At 38.1% G+C, this 25019-nt stretch overlaps 1 protein-coding gene across 1 annotated transcript in view; it reads right to left on the reverse strand.

Moving 5' to 3' along the window:
• Nucleotides 1-965: 965 nt before the first annotated feature.
• LOC105387263 (mannosyl-oligosaccharide alpha-1,2-mannosidase IA) overlaps nt 966-25019 on the reverse strand; it is a 68534-nt gene continuing 44480 nt past the window's right edge. Inside the window, exons 2-10 of the mRNA XM_038122100.2 lie at nt 8778-8996; nt 6671-6850; nt 5060-5162; nt 4715-4822; nt 3961-4188; nt 3557-3695; nt 3120-3264; nt 2556-2672; nt 966-2107 (exon numbers count right to left, since the gene is read on the reverse strand). Of these exons, the coding sequence (XP_037978028.2) occupies nt 1970-2107; nt 2556-2672; nt 3120-3264; nt 3557-3695; nt 3961-4188; nt 4715-4822; nt 5060-5162; nt 6671-6850; nt 8778-8996 (1377 nt within the window). The 3' untranslated portion in view covers nt 966-1969. The remainder of the gene's footprint in view (nt 2108-2555; nt 2673-3119; nt 3265-3556; nt 3696-3960; nt 4189-4714; nt 4823-5059; nt 5163-6670; nt 6851-8777; nt 8997-25019) is intronic.

Below are 25019 nucleotides of genomic sequence, written 5' to 3' on the forward strand. Positions count from 1 at the left end.
TGAAAACCGAAAATCATTTTGAATGGCTTGAAAACATTTTTTTTAAATAGCCTGCGTTGTGTCCCGCTGTGGCTGGGCAAAGGCCTCCTTAACCTTATATTAAACAAATATATAATGTTAAAAAATCATTCAAAAAAGTTTCGCTAAAATTTTACGCAAGGGCTAAAGGCATCGTGCCAATCTTTCGATTATAAGTAACTTTAATTGTAAAAGATCCGATTCTTCCGCTATGAGGACCATACGTCTACTGTTATAGTTATACTTCTCTAGTCTATCTAGGTTTTCCGAAGAGGAAGAACTAAAAAAAGAACTTAGAAGAAAGAGTAAGTATCCAAAGCTTTTTATAGTGCTCTTTCTTCAATATTACATTAGGATAAGCATAGGATTGAGTAAAAAGGTGAAAAGTGGGATATACAGTAGGGTAGAAATATTGTATACTTGGTGCCTAACAGGCTATTGTAATCCAAGAGATCTCCCAAGTAGTAATTCGAATATTTTTGCTAATTAATTCGTCATCTTACCTCAATTATTATATCAGCATTAATTATACTCAATACTTATATACTCAATTATTATATACATAATTAGCACAAATTAATAGATAATATCGTGCGAAGAACTAATTGTGAGATCTCTAGGATATTCACTCCATTTATGCTGATTTTGTCAGACATAATATATATACTGTCAGTTTCACAGTTAAGAACGTCAAGATAAGTAGAGTTTGAGTAGGGAATGCAGCTCTGTGATTGGCTGAATTATCGTTGAGTCGGTCCTAAGTTCATGCTTAGGTAGATTTACTCAAATGTGAAACTGAGCCATAGATTAAGATATATTTTTATTCGATAGACGTAAAAAATAAACGTGACATATCAGACCAGACAGTTAGATTAGTGATACCGAGGTTGTTAAAAGTTTTGAGTAATTGAAGGCCTTTTAACAAAAACAAAGTAACGAACTTGTTGTTTAGTAAAAAACCTTCACGTCATTTACAGTAAAAATACACATAACTTCATATCACCTAAGCAAGTAACAACGAAATTTCGGCTAATATATTAATTTATATTTACTAATTAAATTAGGCAAAATTCGCAACATCACTAACAAATTCAATAATGATGGTATAACCTGCTTTATTCCACTCATTCGTTTTAATGAAATTTAGCAAAAGCGGAAAATAAATGAATTTCAAAAAGTTTTTGTATGATACACACCGCAAGAAAGAAAGTCAAAATAATATTTTATAGATATAATAATTAAATAACACAGGGAACTGTATTAAAATGCTGATTTTAAATGCCAATATAAAAGTTGCCAAAATGCATCAATTTAAATTTCTCCCAAGATTACTTTAAAACGAACATCCTTACCATCCTTAATTTATAATCATAAAATTCATTTCCAAATAATATTATTAGATAGTATAGGAGCAAACTCCAATACAAAAAGAAATAATTCGGGAAAGGATTATTTTGTTAGCGGAGTTAACATCAGATAGTATGAGAACCCAGATAAAAGGCTCGGGTTAAATATTGATCTCTTATAACTTTCGAAGCAGAGTGGTGTTGTAAGTTTAAATGTGTTTTTAGTGTGTCAGGCGTCGTTGCCGCGAAAACGATATAAGTACCGTTTCTAATGTGAGTTATTTTCAAATTTAAAGCAATATTAGACTGAGGGTACTCAGTTATTTGTTTTTGGTCAAACTCAATTCAAGTTGGACCAGTTAAAAAATCAACGAACTCACATGCTGTAGATTAGGCCACATTCGACTCTCAAAGACGTATTTTTCGCGTCTTCTTTTTCACTTTAATAATTAGAAAAGTATCTTGAATCTTCATCCTACTAACAAATGTGACCTCTCAAAACTTTTATTCACAAAAAACCGTCATCAACGCCATCTACCAACCAACACACACACCACCGTGTCAACATTACACATGATTTTTCTCCTACAGTTTCTTTACCAACTCTACGGCGCGTTGGCAACTTCGTTCGCCTCTCGATAGAGGGCGTTCTTTCCCTTCACTGGGAAGGGGTGGGCTTCCGTGTTGAACACCCACTGGTCGAGCGGGAGTAGACTGTCGTCAGCAAACAGCAGGTATAAGTACTGGAATTAATAAATGGAAAAGGTTGATTATTATTTGATACTCTCTGTCGTCCTACGAATGGGCAGAAAGTGACGGTCGTGTCCACGTTAGTTATTTACCTATTAATTTAGAAAAACTAACAGAAGTAGACAACATGGTAGAGTCAAATAGCATTTGTGCATAGCCACTTAAAAACAAACGAATATAGAGAAGTCAGAACGCATCAATACCACAATCGATGAAAAACGACAAAGTAGCAGCATAGCCAACCAATGGGGCGTCACTCAATCTTCACGCATTCTCGCCCCACTAAGATTCCCGAAAAAAGCCTCGTTACATATGATGAATCTAACTTTAAATTCCTCCACATCTTTGGCAAAATCGATAATAATCTTTAAGACTCTATTCAACGAATTAAAACAGGCTATCTATCGATAAACCGATAATCTTTAAAGAAATGATAACTACCTTGAGTGTCTCAGCGAGGAAGAAGCTCTGCTGCACGTCGTCGCCCTGCGGCGCCGCGTGGTACACGTTCACCAGCCCCGTGTAGCCACCCTCCACGCGGCAGTGGCTCTCTAGCGCCTGGGAATAGGGGTGAGATTCGGTTATTGGTGTTGAAGTTGATATGCGTAAAGTTACACTTCGTGGTCAAATATATAGGCTTTTTTTAACAGCATACGGATTTGATCAATAATATAATAAATCCGCACCATATTAAAACGCCCTTATGGGTTCTTACTCCATAGGCATCAATAGACTCCTCGTAGAGAACCGGGAGGTCCTATTGTGATTGTGGTTATATAAAGGGCTAATTCGAATTACTAGCTGATATTTGGTTTTGACGGTTACAAAATAGAAAAGGGACATCCATAGAACCTTACTTATTCACGCGGTCCAAAAATCGTATTTAACAAAAGTCGTTCAGAACTACCCTCTGAGTTTAGAGTCTACCCCATTTCGGCTCACTTTACCACTTTCCCAACACCCTTTAGAGTGTTTTGTACAACACCCTGTATACTGTATAGTTACCTGCACGGCGTCCCAGCCCCAGTCGCGGTACTTCTGGTCCTTGGTGAGTCGCCACATGATGAAGTAGCTCTCGAATGTTTCCGGACGAAGTAAGTAAACCTTTTCGTTGGACTTCTGAGCTCGGGCTTCCACTGCGTTTGTGAATCTGTGGAGATATAAGAAATAAATTTAAGTACTGCAGTAAGATTGTTTTAAGGCAATCTTATTTTCCATTTCTAGTTACTTAATAAGTAGTGACTTATTATTTAAAATCTGTCAGAAGCTTTCATTTGTGATAAGGCTGATTAGGCCAAATAGTACTCCTTATACCAAATTTAGTAAGTAAACTTTTCATTTTACTTTTATCCATCATCATTCCGTTTTACACATGTCATGCATATGCATAGGTACTGCGTTCAACGGCCAGGTAAACTAATTTCCGATTCCAAATCACATACCTGAAAGCTTCAGGCCCCAGCTTGGTCTCCGACCTTGCGTAGCTCTCGTGGCACGTGTCCGTCAGTTTGCGAGCCACGTCCATGTAGCGTTCGCTCAGACGGTTCTCCAGAGTAGTGGACGCGAGTGCGAACATGCCACCTGAAGGAGGAATAATCATAAGATATTATGAATGAATGAATTTTGTCAACTTCTATGAAGGGATTCTAACATTTATTTCGATAAATAGATTTAGACCCTCAGTAGGATATCCTGGCTTTTATTGGCATACACTATTTGCACTAAGCTTATGTAGTCAGAGCCCGGGTGCTCACGGTGCTTCAATAACTTGAAACCTCAGCGATCCTAATTATTTTGGAAGGATCTGACAAGGCCACAAAGATACCGAGATAAGAAGAAAACTTACCAGCAAAGCACGACAAATGGTCCATCTTCTCCTCAAAAACTCTCCCATACTTCAGCTCCACTAAATACGACAAGCCAGAAGGAGAAACCCTCAACATCTTATCTAGTGCTGCTTCCATAGCCTCGTCGAACATGACTCGCGCCTCGGCGTCACCCTGGTTGGAGACCAGCCACGCCTTCAGGAGGTACTCGTAGAATGAGTCGCCTAGCGCTCCGAGGGACATGTGGCCTGGAAGTGGAAAGGAGGATGTTTAGGGTATATGATGTCACGCACGACATACTAAGTCAAAGTTTCTTTCATCGGCAAGATCTTATAATTTGTGGGACACTACATGGATTTATTTTCCATTCCAAGATCATCTGGTTAATCGGTATTCTAAATGTAAATCTGGTGATCGAGCAAACTTTGTGTACTGTTTATACTAAAGTCTGTTTTTTAATCTGAGATACTAAATTGACAAATTCTGAACGGTTCATCAACAGTTGATTGTCCCGCGATTGAGTGACGTATCGTTCTATTTGCGGGACCAACAGACATATTTTATAATATATAAGTAAGTATATTTAATGCTGCTAAAACAAGACTGTATTCATTTTAACAAACGAGTACTGAAATAACAGTTTAACTGCGTTGCTATTCCTCCTAAAAATCGGCGAAAAACATACTCAATACTTTCTTCTTCTTCTTTCTTTTCTTTTTTACGTTTCTTAAAAACAACTATAGTAGTGTATAAAATGATTAAAATGTGACTCACGCTGCCCCCACTGCCCGCTGCGCGGGTTGATGAAGTTGGGATAGAGCCCGTCCGGCTTCTCGATGTTGTTCAACACCTCGCGGATGCGGTCCACCTTGTTCTTGTACTCTGCAATGTGCATCACAGTTGGTTTAGTAGAGGACTGAATTCTTTATAACAGCTTGCACATTTTAAGAGCTTTAGACAGGTAGTCGGTAGAGGCTGGATTGGATATGGAAGGCTGAGTACAGAGTGTCTTAGTGCTCCTCAGCAGAGGTCTATTTCCTGATTTTCCAGCAGTAGAAAATACGAGTTAAAGATGTGGATGAATCTTAGATCGCTACAATGGTGTCCTGAGAAACCCACCTTCGTTTCCAGTGACGGCGCTCAGGTATGTGAACTCCATGTGGAGAGTGCCGATTTCCGACAGAATACTGTTCGGACCGGCCCAGTGGTACTGGCGACCCACCTGAAATTTATACAAGAAAGGGAATAAGTTACTAAAAATACTATCTCTCGTAAACTTAATTACTAAAACATTCCTGGTAAAAATGTTCCCCGAAACGGTAAAACCAAAAACAATGTAAGGTGATGAATAATCTCTGTAATTGCTTTTACAGAATGCTCAATTATCTCATTACTTCATTAGGGTCAGAGGAAATCAGTCATTAAAATTAATACCTACAAATTAACATTACAGATAGAATACATTATCAACATACCTATATACTTGGTGACTTCTCATATCAAAATTATGAATATTTTTAATAATAAAATATATCTAGGTACATAGTTATTTAGTAGAATGACCTAATTAATAGTAAAGTTAAGACTACACAAGTACCAGGCGCACATAAGCGCACGAGAGCTTATCTCTTGCAACATTGTCACAAAGAGGTCCAATCAGCACAAATTAACACAATGAGCGCTCGTGTCATTAATCAACATCAGGGATCATGATCACGTCTCCGCGAATACGCGAGCACAATTGAGATAATCGAGAATTCTATCGAGAAATCGACCCATTGTTCTTGAAATAATTATCCTCTTCATGATAATTAGTTACGAATATGTAATGAATATTTTAGGACATTCATATTGCTAAACATCAACAGTAAGAGTACCACTCTTGCATGTTACTAAAGAGAGGTAAAATATAGCAGGGAATAACAAAATGTAGAGTAGGTCCAGTGATTAGTAAATATTTGTTATTTTTTTTGCAAGTAGGTATTTTCTTTGCAAGGCAAGTTTGACTTTCCCAGTTTCATTGCATAACCTATCAGTGGTCTTATGTAAAGAGTTAATACATGCTCCTTTTGTACAGAACAGTAGTAACAAGGACTTCATTTAAAATTTCATACTTTTATGTGATAAATACTGCTAGTTCTGTTATTTGAATCTAGTTCGGTTTTGATTTGCGTGTTTGTGTCCCATTATTACCTCACCAGTTTCCGACTAGGTGCATATTGTAAGGATCCGATGTCAATTTCGCAATTTGGGCTTGTTTCATTGCAAATGGCAATACCACATACCCACCACAAACTACCTTTTGAACGCAGGCGAGATACAGTTACAAACTGTAGTTATTCGTGTATTGCTATTCGCTAACTTTGAAACTAATACATTCTGAAATACATCATCTCTCATAAACTATATACATGATGCTATATATATATATACTCCTATTTTGAACTAAATTTCATATTTCCAATCATCCAAGCCCAGTAGGTAAGTCATTGTAAGTATTCCGATTTTAATCACACAATAAGTTCACTATGTAAGATAAAACACCGTTGATTACAAACAGAAATAGATTTACATATAGAGTATCTTTAAATATCAGCCTGGCCGGGAATCGAACCCGGGACCTTCAGCATACTAATCAGGGTCACTAACCACTACACTAGTCGGTCGTCAAACCGCCTGTTCCCATCAAACTGCCTGAAACCAACCAACTAGCCAGTTAACCACTCTCACCTTAGTAGAAGGATTGATCAGCGCATACGGCAGGCCAGTAGGCGTCTTGAAGGCGGGCAGCAGGGCATCAGCCACCTCCACCGCCTTGTCTTTGAACATGGCGTCTCCGGTAAGCGCGTAGCAGGAGAGCAGACCGCCCACGAAGCGTATCGTCGTCTCGAAGACAGAGAGGTCGGAGTCCTGGTGGGGAAAAGAGATGGGTATAGTTTTGAGAGCGACACTTCTATTGAGGCGGAATTTGCAAAGAAATGATCATTTATTGAAACAAGTAGCTTTTTCGATAAATAGCTGATAGGTAAGTTTCAACTACACTGCCGGGCAATGAAAAAGTTCCACTCACAAAATTCCGACAACAAAGGACCCCATTTTTATCAAAGATTGAATTTAAAGTTGGAACAAAATATTACCGATTTTAGTTGGTAATATCCTAATGCTCTTTTAAATGTACTTCAATGTTGCAGAGGACGGTATTAAGCTAGCCTTTTCCGTTTAGAAGTAATTTGGTGCTATTCTAATTGGAACCTTTTCATTGCCCGTGAGTGTATGTAGGTATGGAAAACCGTTTACTTACGTGAAAAGGTTGCAAACACATTTATTATTATAGTCAGTCGTATTGTGTAAGAGAAGATGGGTTAAATACAACATATGCGTACAAAGATTTGTGTTCATAACATAACCAGCTGGAATTTTAATATGCAACAAAAAATAGTCAGCCTAGCAGTCGCCGGCCGCAAAATTAAAATTGCAATTACGGGAGACGAGACATATTTCACATTATAATTTAAATTTTAAATCATACGGACGGAAAATTTGTTAACCTTATTCAATTTGGGTTAAAGCTATCGTCGCTCAAACTAATCCTGGCAAGGAAAATATACACGTGTTATTTTTGACAGGGTTTATGTGTGTATTTACCCTTCGCAAGTCTGAGACGTGTTGCTTTAATATGTAATACTCGTACCTTATCATGGTTGGCTTACTAATATTACAAAGGCCAAGGATACATGTGAAACTCGTGTAAGTTCAATTTTGCTTTATACAGGAATCGAACCAGTAACCTTACAGGCAAGTGACAAACTGATACAATTTAATATTTCGTTCTAATGCTGAATATTCAAATTGCTACCTACTTGCTTAGCCAGTGTTTATTATTGCATTCTTTATTGGACAAGGTAATTAAATTTGTACATAGGCGAACTTAATTCTAATAGCATTCTCCTCCAGTTAACCTTGTGTGTATAAATAGTTAATAGGTCAGTAACATGTACTAGGTTACCATAACGCTACAGGAACCATTAAAGTCCCTTTCCGAATTCAAAGTAAAACTGCGTATTGTTTCGGCGAGAAATGGGCTCAAATTGCGGCTGCCGAGCTCAAATGGCTTCGTTTCAATTTAACTTTTAGATCGCAGTCGGTAAATTCTAACGACTAGGATAGCAACAATTATAAGTTGCTTGATGAGTAATAAAGAGTGACGGTATTACTTGCAAACGAGGTTATGTCAATAAATTGGTTTTGTGAAGTACTTAAATTAAATGAACTATTGAAACGGATAGGATACCTACTGACGCAAAACTGTGTCAATAGTCAATACTCAAATATTATTATGTTTTGCCAGATTTCGAATAGTTAAAAACTTATACCTATAACAGCTAAAAGTTAAGCTTTGACGTATAAAACGAAGACGGAAACAAATGTGTCCTCCAAACCATAAAGCTAACCTAACCAAGAACTTACCACCTCCTCAATCCTTAAATTATTCGCCACCCAGTCTCTACCCTCCTGGAACTCCTTGGTCTAGCCCATAATATACACAGGGTGTTCAACTTACCACCACCTCAATCCTCAGATTATTCGCCACCCAGTCTCATCCCTCCTGGAACTCCTTGGTCATGCCTATGATATACAGGGTGTTCAACTTACCACCTCCTCAATCCTCAGATTATTCGCCACCCAGTCTCATCCCTCCTGGAACTCCTTGGTCATGCCTATGATATACAGGGTGTTCAACTTACCACCTCCTCAATCCTCAGATTATTCGCCACCCAGTCTCATCCCTCCTGGAACTCCTTGGTCATGCCTATGATATACAGGGTGTTCAACTTACCACCTCCTCAATCCTCAGATTATTCGCCACCCAGTCTCTCCCCTCCTGGAACTCCTTGGTCATGCCCATGATGTACAGGGTGTCCAGCCCGTCCACGATGGTGGCGCCCAGGTCGCCGGCCCCGAACACACTGGCCAGGTGCGCCCGTTTGGACAGCGGCTTCAGCTCGTTCTTGCCCCAAGCGTACAGCTTGTAGTTGTTCCACGCGTGCTTCATCATCTGTGGAGGGAGAGGAAGGTTATTGGTGGAATTTTTGGGGGTTTTAGACGGATTTATTAGGGATTGTGGTGATTAAAGCCGGTTGAAAATTGAGATGGAATGGGCAACCGAAGATAGGAGGGGCGAAAATTGGTATAGACCCTTGAATAGGCCCTAAAGAGTCTACTACTCTTCTTGATATGACATGGAGGACATGTTGTCATATTAATAACAAAAAGGTCGGTCCGCTGGATATAGCCGTAGGTAGTAAGAAGCTACCGAAGTGTTTGTGGCACTTTTTGGGAGAAATGTGTGTCAGCTACTTTAATATGGTTTCAATAATCCCAAAATGGGAGAACATCAAGTTTTTTTTATTAATTTTTGCACTAAACTATTCAGAGCCTTTTTGACAATTTTATCTAAGTAGGATAAGTAAATAACCCGATTAATTTGTAAAGGAAGCTGTAAAACAGCTGCTTATAGCGTTCCGATAAAAACTTCTTAGTCCAGCCAATGGAACCAGTTGTATGGGACGGATTTCCTATTTATACGTCTACTTCACATATCGTCCACATTCCAACGTCTGGTTAGCAACTGCTAAGTACCAACATATGGCTGGTCATTAAAATTTATATTTTACTTTCTGAAATGTCATTTTCATCATACGGGCTCCTTTGCGTTCGACGCTAACTTTTTTCTCAGACTTCGGCATCTCAAAGGCCTAATAAGAGAGCGTATAAAATCCTTTGCGGGCTGCCCATAGGAAAAAAACCTGATTACAGCTAGATTAAAAGTTTCCGCTTTTCACATTTTCTTTCGCAAATGAGGTGGGTGAATGTTTTTCCGCACATTCGAGGGACATCTCTAAGGGTTGTTTAAAGGAGCGTTCACAAAGACCGCCTCGGACAAGTTTTAATCTCGGCGCGCGGACACAGAGCACTAATGAAAGGATATCGGACTTTCTTCAGGGCCATTAATTATTATTAGGTCGAAGCGGACTCCGCAAACTTGCCAATGACTCGGAAAAAAACTCGCGGCCGCAGAATAATGTTTTAAGAGCGTCACTGATGGCCGCAATTAAATGTTAGCGGCGGTTCAACGAATGCGTTTGTTTTGTAAATTGAATTGAGTTTTCAGAATAAATGCAAGACTTTGTGAACTTAAGTTTTAGTAGGTACAAGAGTGTTTTTTACATAGCTTAATGTAAAAATATTGAGCTTTTAATTTGGAATATTCATTTGATACTTTATCTCACAATATTGTAATTCATGATGACAGAGACCACTAAATAAATAAAATATTTCCTCGAGAGTTTTCGTATTTTAACTAGCATTTTATCCTGCAGCGCATACATTCATATAAAAAATAACCTAAAATTTTAGAACAGTAAAATTACAGGAAATATCCTAATTAAAACGGAACCGATAAGGACCATTCATTATCAACGACTGCAATCGCAAACTGGCTTATCGGCTATCACTTAGCACTTCGATAAACCGATATACTAGAAAGCATAAATATTCGCAACAAACATAAACCACGATGCACACCTCAGCAACCGTTTGTCTCTTGTCGCGCAATTCCTGGTCTGTTTGATTGAGTGTTTCTATCAGCAGGTACTGGCTGATGCTAGGAGCCCCTCTGGAGCCAGGGTTGTGGACATTGAAGGCCCTGACATCCCGCACAGGGCGGGAACTGCCACTGTCCAGGTTGTGTTGGAACAACAGTATGATCACTGACAACGTCACACACGCAATCATAAACAATTGCACAAGAAACCGCAACAGACGAACCGACAACATGTTTTTTTTTTCTTCTAAACTTTGTAGAATATAAAATAATACTGGCAGCTTGCAGTTATCAGTGTCTCGTCTGTAATAAAAACTCAAACGTGATTGATAAACGCGGATAACTGGCTGTATTTAGTATTTTCTTAAAGAATAAAAACAGTTCGACATTTGAATTTGGATTGCGCGTTCGGCGCGCGAGAGCCGGCTTCGGACTGCCAATAGGACAGCGTACACATCGAGTATCTTATCGCGAATTTTTGCTTACGTCCACTTCATCGATAGTCGTTTCCAGTTTCAACTCTACAAAGCGCCACGTCACACTACAACATTATTTACTATCGTATTTCCCAGTGTTTGTAATCGAGTATCTTATTGTAGTAATTATTGTAATTTAAGGTCTATAAATAAGTCCGAGCCTTTATTCAGACATAATGGTCATTTTATGTGCCATATGTAAATTAAATTGTTTTACGAAAAGCCTAACATAGTTATAAGTGTGATATATTAATTGATTTGATATACCTATTGATTCTCGTTTTTACAATCATAAATTACATGTATAATTATTGTATATCTACCTCATGCGTGGAATAATATTTCATCTAATTTGTATTGTTAAATAATTACCGACTACATAAATTGTGTCTTCAAAAGATGGATAACCTTTGGCCGGTCAATAATCGTAAGACTAGTTAGACAAAACGTTAGTTATGTTCCGAGCTGGTACAATCAAGTGCAGATAAAAGTAAAGCAAAATGCCTATTTAAAAGAGGGAGAGTAAAAATAAACAAAATAAAAATGTTACATGATTTATGCTGCAGCAAAGGTATGTGCATATTACGCAATTGTAGTTTTGTTAAACCATGAAGAAAACCTAGATTGTTAAGATTGCCATGACTGTGACTAAATTATGAAAGAAGCATGGACTTTACTGTACGTCTTAGGTACTTGTCATAGATGCACCTATTTTTTTAAATTATTAACAATTGTAAATTAGGGATAATCGGGTGGTTCGCTTGTGAAGTTGTGACTCAACTCTGACTATCCTTTCGGGGTTTACAGTTGTGAGCATTCTAAATTACATAAACTTTTCTCTTCAGATTTAGCTTTGTATCAGTCATCGATAAACGGACTAATTGACAATAATTTATAAAAATAAAAAGCGTAAATTGAGACCAAAAGAAAGATTACGATGAGCATTACTGAAACGTCAAAGAGTTCGTATTTTATTTAACTCTAACGAGGTGTCACCATGATGGAGGTCCTGGTAAAATATTGATGACATTCGTTTAGGGTATAATTTTCTTAATGATGGACCCGATTTTTAGAGAAATTCCACTAAGACCTATTACATATTCGAGTAAGTACCTACCTATATCTGTGTCTCGATATAGATAATACTATCCATTTATTTCAGGCATCAATGTATTCTCTACTTTGATAAGTCTATGTTGCTAATGGAGGAACGCGCGACTACGCACATTTAAAACTGACGCAATGTTATGGACTCGATCGATTTTTCAGACGTCTGATCGATTGATGTGTTTTTGTTTCAATTTTGGGTCAATGGGCTTTTAAATCCAGCGTTATTCTGGTAATTGTGAAAGCAACAGACACACCTGATAGCATAGTGTCTTGTTTCTTTTAATAACAGCTATTCCAAACTTTCAGGATATAATTCAAGATATTTTAAAGCTCACATTCCAACGGAATCCTTAACCTAGGGAATAAACACTTCGCGTAGCGCTTGCAATAATGCCCCACCAATTCACTCGGCACATAACTCGCGCTTCGGGCAATTTTCCTGAAACCCTAATACCTCAGCCGGGCAATACAACGCTAATGAAAAGCGCAAGCAACAGAGATATATCCTGGAGCGTCGCGGTCTAATCTGGCGGTGTAATTAACTGCTGGTTGTTTCTGGCCGCCTGGTACCCAGTAGGTGCCCTCCAGATTTACAGTTATAGTGCGAGAGGCTATAACGCCACGTTCACTGCCACCCTTCAGTTCTTGCAAGACTTATTGCCACTTGAGAGCGAAACTATCACTAAAGTGAAACGGCTGTGTGGAAAACTGTGTGCTTTGATGTTGTGAAATGTGTTCTCTTATTTATTTGTTAAATTTTTACGTCGCACGGAATGAGTGTCAAAGTTTAGCGAATCAAAATTACCAAGTTTTACAAGTTAGAAACTTCATAAAGCCTGAGTTTAAAACTCGATTAAGGTCTAAAAGGTACATCGTAAAGGTCGAATTTCAGAAATGGAACATCAAACAATTCAGTCAAGTAGTTAAAAACGTATCATTTTCACAAATCAAGTTGAAATGACAAATCCTACTTGGCCATGATTGATCGCCTTCGCAATGATACGCTCACTTTCAATAAACGCAAAGTATTGATTTTATTAACATACCATACCAATATTTATTACCTAGTCATTTAACATTGTAACCATGTTATATAAACGTACAACAACACTTCAGCAGTTAGGCAAGAAACGGTTCAATAGATATCGATTATAATTTTAAAAAATATGAAGAACGAGCTGAGCCTCGCAAAAATACTGATTTATAAAAGGACCGTGTCTTATTCAATCCACTTGACACAATTTGCAAGGGTTGCCGTGTCGCTTTTAATGAGTCCATTTGACAGAGGGCCAACGAGAGCCTTCGCGATAGGACTGGGAATAGGCTAGTTGCCTAAATATTAATTTTTAGCACGCTTTCTAAAGAAGTTAAAATATGAGAAACGTTTTGTTAAAAAAATAGGTACTGTGAGAGAGCTCCGGCGTTACTGGCCCACATAACTGAAGATTGCACTTTAAGTGGAAAATTGATTAAGTAAGTAATAAAAACATACGAATTTGCATTTTTCATTCTCTAATTTACGAATTGATCAGGATTTTGTTTCCATAGCAGACAACCTACCCTATTCAATAAAATTCCTAGTCACACCGCTCACTTCAGATTGATTTACGTTTCACGAACCATTTACATCCGCGATAGCGCGTTGTGAACTCGACCGAGCGTGGTCACGTCGCTATTGGAACAGGAAAAAAACCCTAAAACAAAAATGGATAAAATCCATCGTTTTGGATGCGATGTAAAGTGTTTACTATTTATTGCAAAAAGTGTTAAGTAATATTATATCCTACACCCTATTATACTTACGAGCAATGAAAAAGCAGTGACATATTGAACGGCAATGGCAGGTGAACTTTTTCATGGCTCGCGAATGTATAAAGCAACACGATGTCAATATCAAGACAAGTAGTAAATACAATCTTAAAACAAACCCCAAGTTGCGAATTGTTCCATTACCAATACGAGCCAACGAAAATAGGAATACTAATACACCGTACTATATACATAATAGATTAGAGATTCTTGTTTCTAATTGGAGATAACAGTCTTTGATGCTGTATATTGTAATATCTGGTAATGATAGTCCCTGTTGAAACCAATTTTAATTAACTATAACTAATTAACAAAAACAAATGTTAAAGACATTGCTTGAGGAACAAAATAATAATCTCTCAATATTGTATAATAATATCTAATCAAATATTTTCAATGTTAACTGCTTAGAAACAACAACTAGGTATTCCACGATATCTTTAGAAAGATCCTCTGCTACTTTCCCATCTATTAGGAAACGATTCGCGACAGAGCGCCCCCTGCTTACCTCACGTTACCTCATAAGAAGACCCTTTTGTGCTCACTTCACGGGATAAAACGGTCGATCAGCCGACCCTTGTAACCTATACCCGATTACGACACCTCCTTATTTGCTGTTACATTATGTAACACGAGCTAGTGTTACATGGAACATACGTCGAATCATATAATAATATGCCTGGATTCAGTTACTCACTGCGCCGGCAAAGTGGCAAATTAATTTAAAAAAAGGCCCTCCCATTAATCCAAATCAGTTCCCCGACTGTAAAACAGTGTTGTTTCAGCATTTTAATTTAGGCCAGCGGACGCACGGGTTGTATTGTAGAAATATTCGGGTAATTTGATAGAAGGAAGCGCCTCCATTTATCATTATCATGTCGGGGGCCGGCGCGCCCTCACTCCAACTAAACAAAACTCCACAATCATATAAATCGTTTCGTTTGACACCTTTCCTTATTCAAATCAAACAGATGGAAATTACCCCAGTTAATAATATCCGAAGCTCACCGGGCAGGTACAAAGCGAAAGAGCAAAAGTTTTTGCGAATTTATAAACAGATAGAATTACTTTGAGAAATTGTTTTCTCTGTGATCTGGAAACAATTTAGAGGCGGGCGGCCCGCGGCTCTCATTTGTTTCCATCCGATATTACGACGGGAGCCGTACGGGAGACAGAAATCATTTTTATCACGTCCGAAAATATAGTCATCGCTTTTCAGCCTCGGGCAAGGAAAGGAATAGGAAACGCGTGTAAATAAACGAGCGGGACACAATAAAAGAGCAATAAAAGAATTGGCAGAAAACTGTTCTTCTGAGTTCCTGGTACGTCGACGCAGCGTAGAAACTGTGTCTACGCCTAGCCAGTGACTGGAGGGCAATATGTGTGTACGTAAGCAACGCTGGGAGCGCGCAGGTGGCGTCCCGAGAAATGTTCAGCTTTATCCTCAAGCGAAATTCGACACCCGCTGACCCGTATATAGGTGGGACGAGGGAACTTGCTAAATCTTTTATTTCGACATAAATCAGCGGAGTAAAACGCCCGTCGGGGAGAGCGGGAATGACGAATGATGTTTCGTCGGCGACGCACGAAATTTTAGCCCACCGTTGGTCCTGGTCCCCTAGTACATGTGAGCGTGATTTGCATGTTTGTGACTGAATTATTACCACCGGATCCGGGCTTGACCGCTCAGCTACTGAGGACTCGCTTTCTCTGTACAAAGTAGAGATGACGCCAGCGTTTCTCGCAATCTGACATTGTGTTTCTCTCCGGATATCAGGTCACAGCTGCTCTTAGATGGCTTACCTTTAGGACCTATTGGAAAAATACTAAAGGATTTTAGTAGTAATTTCGCAAGAGTATTCTGTTTGTAAAGTTCCAGTGATATCCCACTAATATGCCAACACTGAACTAACTACAATGTTGTAAAGATTTATGAAAAGCGATAGAAAATAAACTACAAATCACAATAGCCGGATAACAATCGAACAGCGAAATCGAAGTTGCATGCCGCACCGTCACGCTTTACAAAACCACCATAGCACTGATACAGTCCTGGTCCCGGCCATATAAATTATGCTAGTTTACTTTGTATAACCTCACCAAGTATAATGTTACGATTACATACAGATCCCAGGTTACAGTGCACCTCCAAACGATAGTGACACAACTCATTTTTCTAAGACTTTAAATATTTGTGTTTTTTTTTACAACTTCAGAAAAACTTTGTTGGTCACGTAACTTTTTACTCGGTACGTGGTGTAGTAGTTTTTTTCTGAAAGACATAGAACAAGAATGGTTTAGAATAACGAGTTATCTCACTATCCTTTTGATGTGGACTTTAACGTGGGTCACCCTGTGCAAATGTTTTGTTTACTACAGTGTCCATGGCGGTCTCCGAGTGAACCCTGTGATGAATGGGCAACCAATGACAGCCCACTATTAGGTGCCTCGCTTTGCTCTAAAACCCGAAATTACTCGGTCACTGTCACTGATCCATTCCGCTGTAAGCTTACGAAAGAGCTTAGCGAAAATAAACACGATAATTAAACCGGATACCCTTTTGCGATTTATCATCATCATCATCATCAGCCAATAATTATCCACTGCTGGACATAGGCCTCTCCCAAGGAGCGCCAAAACACTCGGTCCTCGGCCTTCCTCATCCAACAACTTGCGATAACTTTTAGTGAAATACTTATTTCGAATCTTTATGTTTTTTCTTTAACTAACAAAATGTTTTCCGAAGACAACTTACTATTGTAACCCCCAAATTCATGGATCATATTTTATAAGTTTAAAGGAGGTTTAAAAATGACAATGAAACACAAGAGTTCCGACTTACTGTGTCAGTCAAAAAGTCGAAATTCGTTTATCACAACGCCATTTTTAAACCTTTTTTAAGTGATAAAAAGATCTATGAATTCAGATGTAGGCAAGTAATTCTATACTTTAATAGGATATTTATTAGAATGATATGTATAATGAGCTTTTAATCACTTCCATAAGTACCTAGGTACATACTGTATGAACCTACTTATATTTATTTATTTACTTATATGTAGTTTGCAAATAAAATGACTGCAGTGAACCGTACATTTTTCGTATTGATACCCGTTTATTCAGTATTTGGCCCCCAGCTGCCATATAATGCAATGGGCACTCGACTCTATCGCACTACAATAGAGAGTACATTTGTGTGACAATAAACAGTATTACGAGACTCTAGTAACCTTATGAATATGAACACAGGTGCAACGGACCTATGATTTTCTAAACTGTACTACTCTGGAGAAAAGCTTTTATATACAGCAATCATAATGATAATAATTATAATAATTTATTTTTTTAAATAATTTTAATAATAATAAATTTTTTTATTCCAAAAAAGCTTATCTAATTACAAATTACATCTGTGCCTGAACTAGGCCAGAGACCTGTACATCAGGCATCAGCGCTCCTCCAATAGAATATAATAATAAAGCTGTGCAAATTCAAGTAGGTACTCAATATGATTAAAATTAATTTAAAATAAAATTAATTAACTTAAAAATAAAATTAATTATAACTTAAAAATGAATAAATTAAATGAAAGAATCATACAAACTTTACATCAAATACAGCTAGCTAGATCACTGGAGCTTAAATGATTTTTAAGCTCCAGTGTACTTTAGTAAGCTGCACTGTAATTTTAACGATTATTTTATTTAACTTATGAAATGATGTGGATGAGAGAAAGATGGATCTCGTGAGTTTCGAGAGAATGAAGCAGTTTGAAGCAAATATAAAAATTGGATTTTTGCGAACCTATACATATATTTATGTAGCGACACATGCTTTAGTCACGTTTTGCAATGTAAGCTTTCTAGTAACTTCCAGTAGCAAACAATGCGCAGACGCTAGTCGTCTCGCGCCCGCCACTTAGATAACACACTTGAGTAATGTAATTTGGTTATCATGTAGTAAATTCAGTAAATAGTTTGGCCTCAAGAAATCCTGCATTCGTCATTTACCACAACCCCGTAGTCACCCCACTAGTAAACCTAAATTGGTGACCTCCGACAAACTGAACACGCAACCTTCGGAAGAAATTATGGAGTCAGCACGGCGATGACGCGGCATGGAACCGCGCAGCATGGAACGGCGTGGACGAGACGGCTCCCCCAGCAAGGCCATGGGGTAACAGGCGCAAACATCAAGAAAATCATCTACTGGAAGTGCATCACCCCTTCAAAAATTTTGGTTACGCAACGCAGAACTAATTAGCGCATCGAAGCATCTCAAGTCAGCACCTGGACGAGCGGAACACATAGAAGGTACTATTGCGCGTTCACGACGGAAGGTCAACGGGCGGTAATCGGCGCTTCTGGAGTATGCGAGTTTTTGTGTTGTTTTCCTCGCTGCGAGGCTGCCGAGCTGGAGCATAGTGGACTGGTCACCCACGCGGAGGCTCACTCGAGGGTCCTCATGGAAGTTCCCGCCAGGATGGATGAGAGATGCAACGAAAGAAGCTATTTTTAGATCGGAAATTCCCACACGAGGTCGGATTCGCAGAACCGAGGTAGCAGCGTTCATCTTGCACGGTCAGCGGAATGTGATAAGCGCGTCGCGAGTGAACAAAGTGCTACGTAGTTATACCGAGTGGTCTATTGTGTGGTCTATAAGTTTGTTTTGTTAATTTTGTAATTTCAATTTTCTTTGGTATTGTTTGTTTCAAGTTTTTAAAGCTCCGTAAGAGAGGCTTTTATAACTTACATATTTAATCTTGAAAATTTTTGACAAAAATTTTGAAAAACGGGGGAAGTGATGTAGCGACACATGCTTTAGTCACGTTTTGCAATGTAAGCTTTCTAGTAACTTCCAGTAGCAAACAATGCGCAGACGCTAGTCGTCTCGCGCCCGCCACTTAGATAACACACTTGAGTAATGTAATTTGGTTATCATGTAGTAAATTCAGTAAATAGTTTGGCCTCAAGAAATCCTGCATTCGTCATTTACCACAACCCCGTAGTCACCCCACTAGTAAACCAACATTTATAATAAAATAAAATAAAATAAAATAAAATAAAATAAAAATAAAATAAAATAAAAATAAAAAAGCCTTTATTTCTACTACTTATAACTTTAAAGGTGTACATGCATAGAAAATTATAATGTAAGTACTTAAAATTAATTAAGTAAAACGTTTTCACAATAATCACATGAAATATTTAAAATAATGTACATTCTAATTAATTCACATAAAATTTTGCATGCATAATTCATAATATAAATAAAATTCTAAATAAAAATATTGCTAATTAATGTATTGAATTCATTTAAAATAATTTCATTTTAATTTATTATTATTATACCTAATTCTAAATATATTTATACCTACGGGTAAGTCTGGATCGTAAACCGTAGGTCATGACTAGGTAGACACGTTTTTGCAAATGTGGTATTGTAAGACGAAAGGAGGTGACTCAACTCTTCATTCTTAAAGAGCTGAGTCATGCCCTTTCGGCTTACGTTTTTCAGACACCCTGTAGACGCAACTATATCAATAGACTCTTATGGAAACATTGTAATGTACGGTGTAAGCTTTTTCCTGCGAACATCGCTTTTTTTACTGAAAATTCCGGTGTAAAAGTAGCCTAGGCGATTCCACTTTTAGGGTACAAGCCATTTCCTATAAAAAAAATACTATGGTCCAGACGCTATTTACCATGAAAGTAGAAACAACATAACTCATATAAGTAAGCTATGTAATAGCAATATTATAGTATTATAGACCAATATACATAATTCACATCCGAAAAAACCGTTCGAATAAAATTACGATGGCCATTAAACATCACACTGAGGTAGACATCTTATAAAAGTGCAAACTTGGCAGCGCTCCTTTACTGCGCTCCCACAATCAAAAGTATCACAAAGTATACAGGGTGGACGGTTATGGTTCGTATCGTAAATTGTTTGCAGCCGGTGTTACCGTCTCCTACAGGGTGTTACGATATTTGTCGGGGCGCGCGCTCGCAATTTGTGTGATTTAATATTACCTGGTCGCGGTGGAAGTGGGAACTTTTTTGGAATGTTACACTCGCGAGCAATGAAAAAGTTCCACTTTCAAAATGCCGACGACAAATGGCCCAATTTTTTAAAACTATTTTTAAGAAAAAAAACAAAAAAACGTTTAACTGGCGACTAAATACGTTTAATGCCAATTTCTCCATTGTCGGTTAGAGCATAACCAGGTATTACTGGTTGACTTTTGACACATTGTTTTTTTTTTATAGATATGACGTATAATTGATGAACGGTCCCTGGTCGATTAGATTAACCGACAATGGAGAAATTGGCACTTAGCGTTTGGTGAAATTCCACCTTAGATTTGGGAGATTGGCTCAACCCAGGGAAGGAGTAAGGTCGTGTGGCTCAGTTATTAGTCTTTTAATTACAGCGCCCCCAGCGCAGCACCAACTATGTGCAGAGCAATCTCCGTATGGTAAATTAATGCATCGCAGCCGGCCCTGAGAAGCCTGATAGCTATTAATTCCGGCCAATCGAATTTTTAAAATTTTTTAAATATTAAATATGTGGGGACATCTCACACACGGCCATCCGACCCCAAGCTAGGCAGAACCTGTGTTATGGGTGTCGGACAGCTGATATATCTACACAAATACATAGATAGATAGATACTAAATATAAATATCAACACCCAAGACCCGAGTACAAATATCTGTCTTTAAACAAATATCTGCCCCAGCCGGGAATCGAACCCGGGACCTTCGGCTCAGTAGTCAGGGTCACTAACCACTACGCCATTCGGTCGTCAATTTAATTTATTAATTAAAAATTAATTTATTAGCTTGAAGTGTACGATTTTAATAGGAAAGAAAAGACACTTTACAAAAAGTTTAATTGTATTTAGACATGGTAAGGTAAAAATATTCACAGCACTAAATAATTATCGTAAGTCTAGGTTTTGGGGTAAGATTGTTTAAATGAAAAAGTATATTACGAGTATCTATTAAGTTTACGTTTATGACACGTAACTATGTCAACATAAAAAAGTTAGAGTTGTTTCGGAAATATGTGCATAGCACATAGCATCGTATTATGTTCTCACGCAAGTTAACTTATAAAACCCCTTTTTCGGGCCGTTTCAAACTAATGGTATTATGAATTTACACACCCATAAAACAAATATAATTTCACGAAAACAATGTAATAATTTCGTCTATCAACATTTTCATACGTTAACCTGCACTTAGGGGGGGGTTTATCTTAGTTGAGCGATCTAATACTGCTTAGTTTAAGCGGGGTTATACTTATACCATGCCATGGCAGGGCTCGGTTTACGAGTTTTACGACTTATATTTTAATACCGGGATACAATATCATGTACTTAATATACAGGGTGGTTTTTTAGTGTTTGATGCAGACAAATAAATGGTGTAATTTTGTCACTGCCTACCCGTCATACTCAACAACTTTCAATATGGAAGAAACTTGCAAAAACTGAAACCAGGTACACTTGTCCAAAATTAATAATGCACATGCAGATCTTCACACCCGTATCATTAAATCGTAAGAGCCTTAAAAAACACTGGCATTTTGCACCTTGTTCGAAAGAAATAGCAGTCAATATCATGTGTCACATAACCGAAAACAACCGATCTGTCAAAGATTTCTATGCGCATTATCAATTTTGGAGCACTGTATTTGTTCTGTGTTCTTTGAATAAGTCTGCTTATAAAATTCCACCCTTTACACGACTAAACGGAAAGGTACAAAAAACTCAATTGTTAGTACCTACCTACCTACCTATCGGTAGGTACAGTCGCGTTAAAAACGGCCCACCACCACGCGCGGCGGGAAACATCGTGAGGTAGGTACAGTCGTAATCGTTTTACGACATAAGAAACAACCTTTATTTACTCAAGTCCATATACTTTACTCACACACGGCGCGGCGTGGAAACACGCAGTGCCAGTGCTACTTATAGTAGCTGAAAAAAAACGCACTGGCCTGTAAAAATTGTACATACAGTATACAGGGTGTTGCAAAAAGGGTATATCAAGCCGAAACCAGCATTTTGCAACACCCTGTATATGAATCACATTTTGAAAATTGCATAAAAAATGTTTGATGCGGTAAGTACTAATTTTATTCACACGTCTAGTTATTGCTGTCTTAGTTGAAAAAGGTACTGTTATAGTAAACCAAATGGGGTGTGTCTGGAGGTCAGTCTAAACAACTTTTGTCCTACGACTTTCAAAAGTTGAAAGCACTTTTTTATTACATAATTTTCAAAGGTTTTTCACCTCAATCGTGTTTAAAAGCACCTTGCCTTAAATATTCGTTGTTAGAAGCTATAAAAAAACTTTCAAACTTTTTTATTATAATGTGAGATTAAACTGTTTTGTTCTTTTATGAACATAATACATGCTGTAGGTATTGTTAATAACTACACAATGGGTGAACTTACGCAAAATTCCTAAGCTAATGAGTCGTGAAAACTACCAGCAGATTACAACATAAATGAATGAATAATGGCTAGTCGTGCTCTAATGTTTTGTCACCAACACGATAGGGCCTGAAAATTTAAGTGCACACATATGATAAAATCACTGCTATGTTTCATAGTATAGGTATAGATAAATACCTGCTCAGACAAAACGCATAAAGCAGAAGTTTTTATATACATATTTTATTGGTATTTTTGTATTAAGATCAGATTTTCAGGTATGTGTACATTGACCCGGTATTGGGAGCGTCACTAAAATATCCTCCCTCTAGTAAGGAAAGAATAATCCAGATGATTGCCTACCTCCGATAGGAGATAGTACCCAATGAAGAAGGAGTAAGTAGTTTGGGTACATCGATTTCTATAACCAATTCTGAACCGCAAACTTAACAAACTTTAAGCTCAAGTACTGTAAAACCAATATACGATACAAAACAAGTCCCACAAAGAACGCTGAACGAAAATCGAAAGTTTTACTTATTCAAGAGGCCGCCTCCGGAGAAACTGCAGACTGAAAACTCCAAAATAACACCTCCAAGTGAAGTAAGTAATAAAATAGCCGGGCCAAGTTATCCTTCGTGTAAACTTTAATTCCGCCCGCTTATCCGGCTCAGGGGGGTCACTCTCTAAGACGCAAAACTAAGTTTCGGAGCACTGCTGACTCTATCTCGTTGTATTAAACGTGCCGATTGCAAGACAGCTTTCGTTCGATAGTTTTTCGTCAGTATAGAGCAACCCCCCAGGGCTGGTGCAGGGCGCGCCGAGATGCAATAATGCTATTTACCAGCGCCCCCGCGCAATGGTTTGTGCGCTTTTTTAGCCCTGAACAAAAAAGAGAGCTGTTGTGAGTCTTGTGAGTTTTACATATGCAAACAGGGGTTTAAGTCTGGGGAACTGGGCGAAATATACCTAAATGATGTAGGTAATAATAATACAGGTTACATAGGAATATTCCATCACTCAGGCTATATTATTGTGATTGCGTTCTGATTAAAAGAATCTCGAAACACCGCATAAGGGCGATCTTCTATTTCATAATTATCTAGGAACACGCTATTCCTAGCTCAAATATTTTTTTCCTGTTAGTTCCCGTAATGTGTCCCACAATGAGTATTCACTCACATTTTTACAATGTAAAGTATATTTGTATACATAGAACTTCATGTTTTACGACCAGCCATTTGGTTATCTACGGTAGTTAATGCCTCACTTATCTGTTTGTGCGTCGAGCGTGTAACACCTACCTAATTTAAACTGTCACATGAAACATGGGTGCCCATTAATATGTGGCATTAATTACCAACCTGTTACACCTTAAAAACACATCGTAAACTTGACATTCAATATATTACATCACTCATTAAACAGAAGCACACTTCAATGAATCAAAACGATTTACATAACATTGCGTACACCCACACATCACCTACGTAATACTGACACACTTCAATTCTAATGATAATATTGCCAGTGTCATCTGAAACATAATGACAACAACAATATGGTATTATAACAGGCATTCATAATGCACGCGTCCATTACAAAACAAGTTTTTGTTTGCAAACTGCACCATATCCGAAGCCGTTGTGATCTGGAGTGCGATAGCAAATATCAACAAACAATCTCACTGACTCTATATACGTATGATATAATCATAATTATATATACGACCTTTATATTTTAGTAAATATATTATATATATATATATATATATGTTTACTAAAATATAAAGGTACCAATAGATTGTACTAAAATATGAGCTTTTTAAGCTACTGTTCATATTTTAAATTGCCTTTCATCAAATCTAAGACAAATTATGTGCCACTGTATATTAAAATTAGAGCATAGATTAGATAGTAGAGCTAGGTACTCGTGGTTCGATCGAACCTTTTCTGGCGTCCTTTCTTTAGGTTTTATTGGAGTAAAAGAAAATGGCGTGGACCGTGGCCGGCATACTGAGGCGAGCCCCGGAGAGGGCGCTGCGGCTAACGAGCCCGGACCTGAGACACGGAAGAGGCGGGACACCACCACATTACGACGACACTAACATTCTTACCCCACCGAATTCACCACACGAAATTGTATCAAAACGTAGCCGATACGTTCTGAATAAATTTAGCCAGATAAAGAATCAAACCTCAGGTCGCGCCGGGTTAATATTCACCGGAGGATAGCACGCTCCGCCGCCGCCGCCGTCTGACGACTTCTTCAACTTAATGTTGCCAACAAAATTGCATTCCAAATTCAAACTTGATTTCCGTTACGATTACGATGCAAAACCAACCAGCATCATTCCGCTGCAGAGCGGTTCGAGATTTAAAATTTAAACACGGAGCTCATTAAGCAGTGCTTGAGGGAAACAATAGACGTAAGGGCAAACAGTGGGAGAACACAAACAAGGAAGCCCCATGCGGGCCGATAGCGCGTGCCGCTTGCTGCCCACAATCCACAGAACCGTTTGTGCATTTCACTTTTGAAACCGTCCCATAAAGTGGAACATTTCTGTAATAAGCTTAAGAGGAAAAGCGCATTAGTCAATGCGGGATCAAAGGGGATTTCTGTAAAAAC

Source organism: Plutella xylostella, chromosome 9 (genome assembly GCF_932276165.1).
Source record: "Plutella xylostella chromosome 9, ilPluXylo3.1, whole genome shotgun sequence".
Taxonomy (NCBI): Eukaryota; Metazoa; Arthropoda; class Insecta; order Lepidoptera; family Plutellidae; genus Plutella; species Plutella xylostella.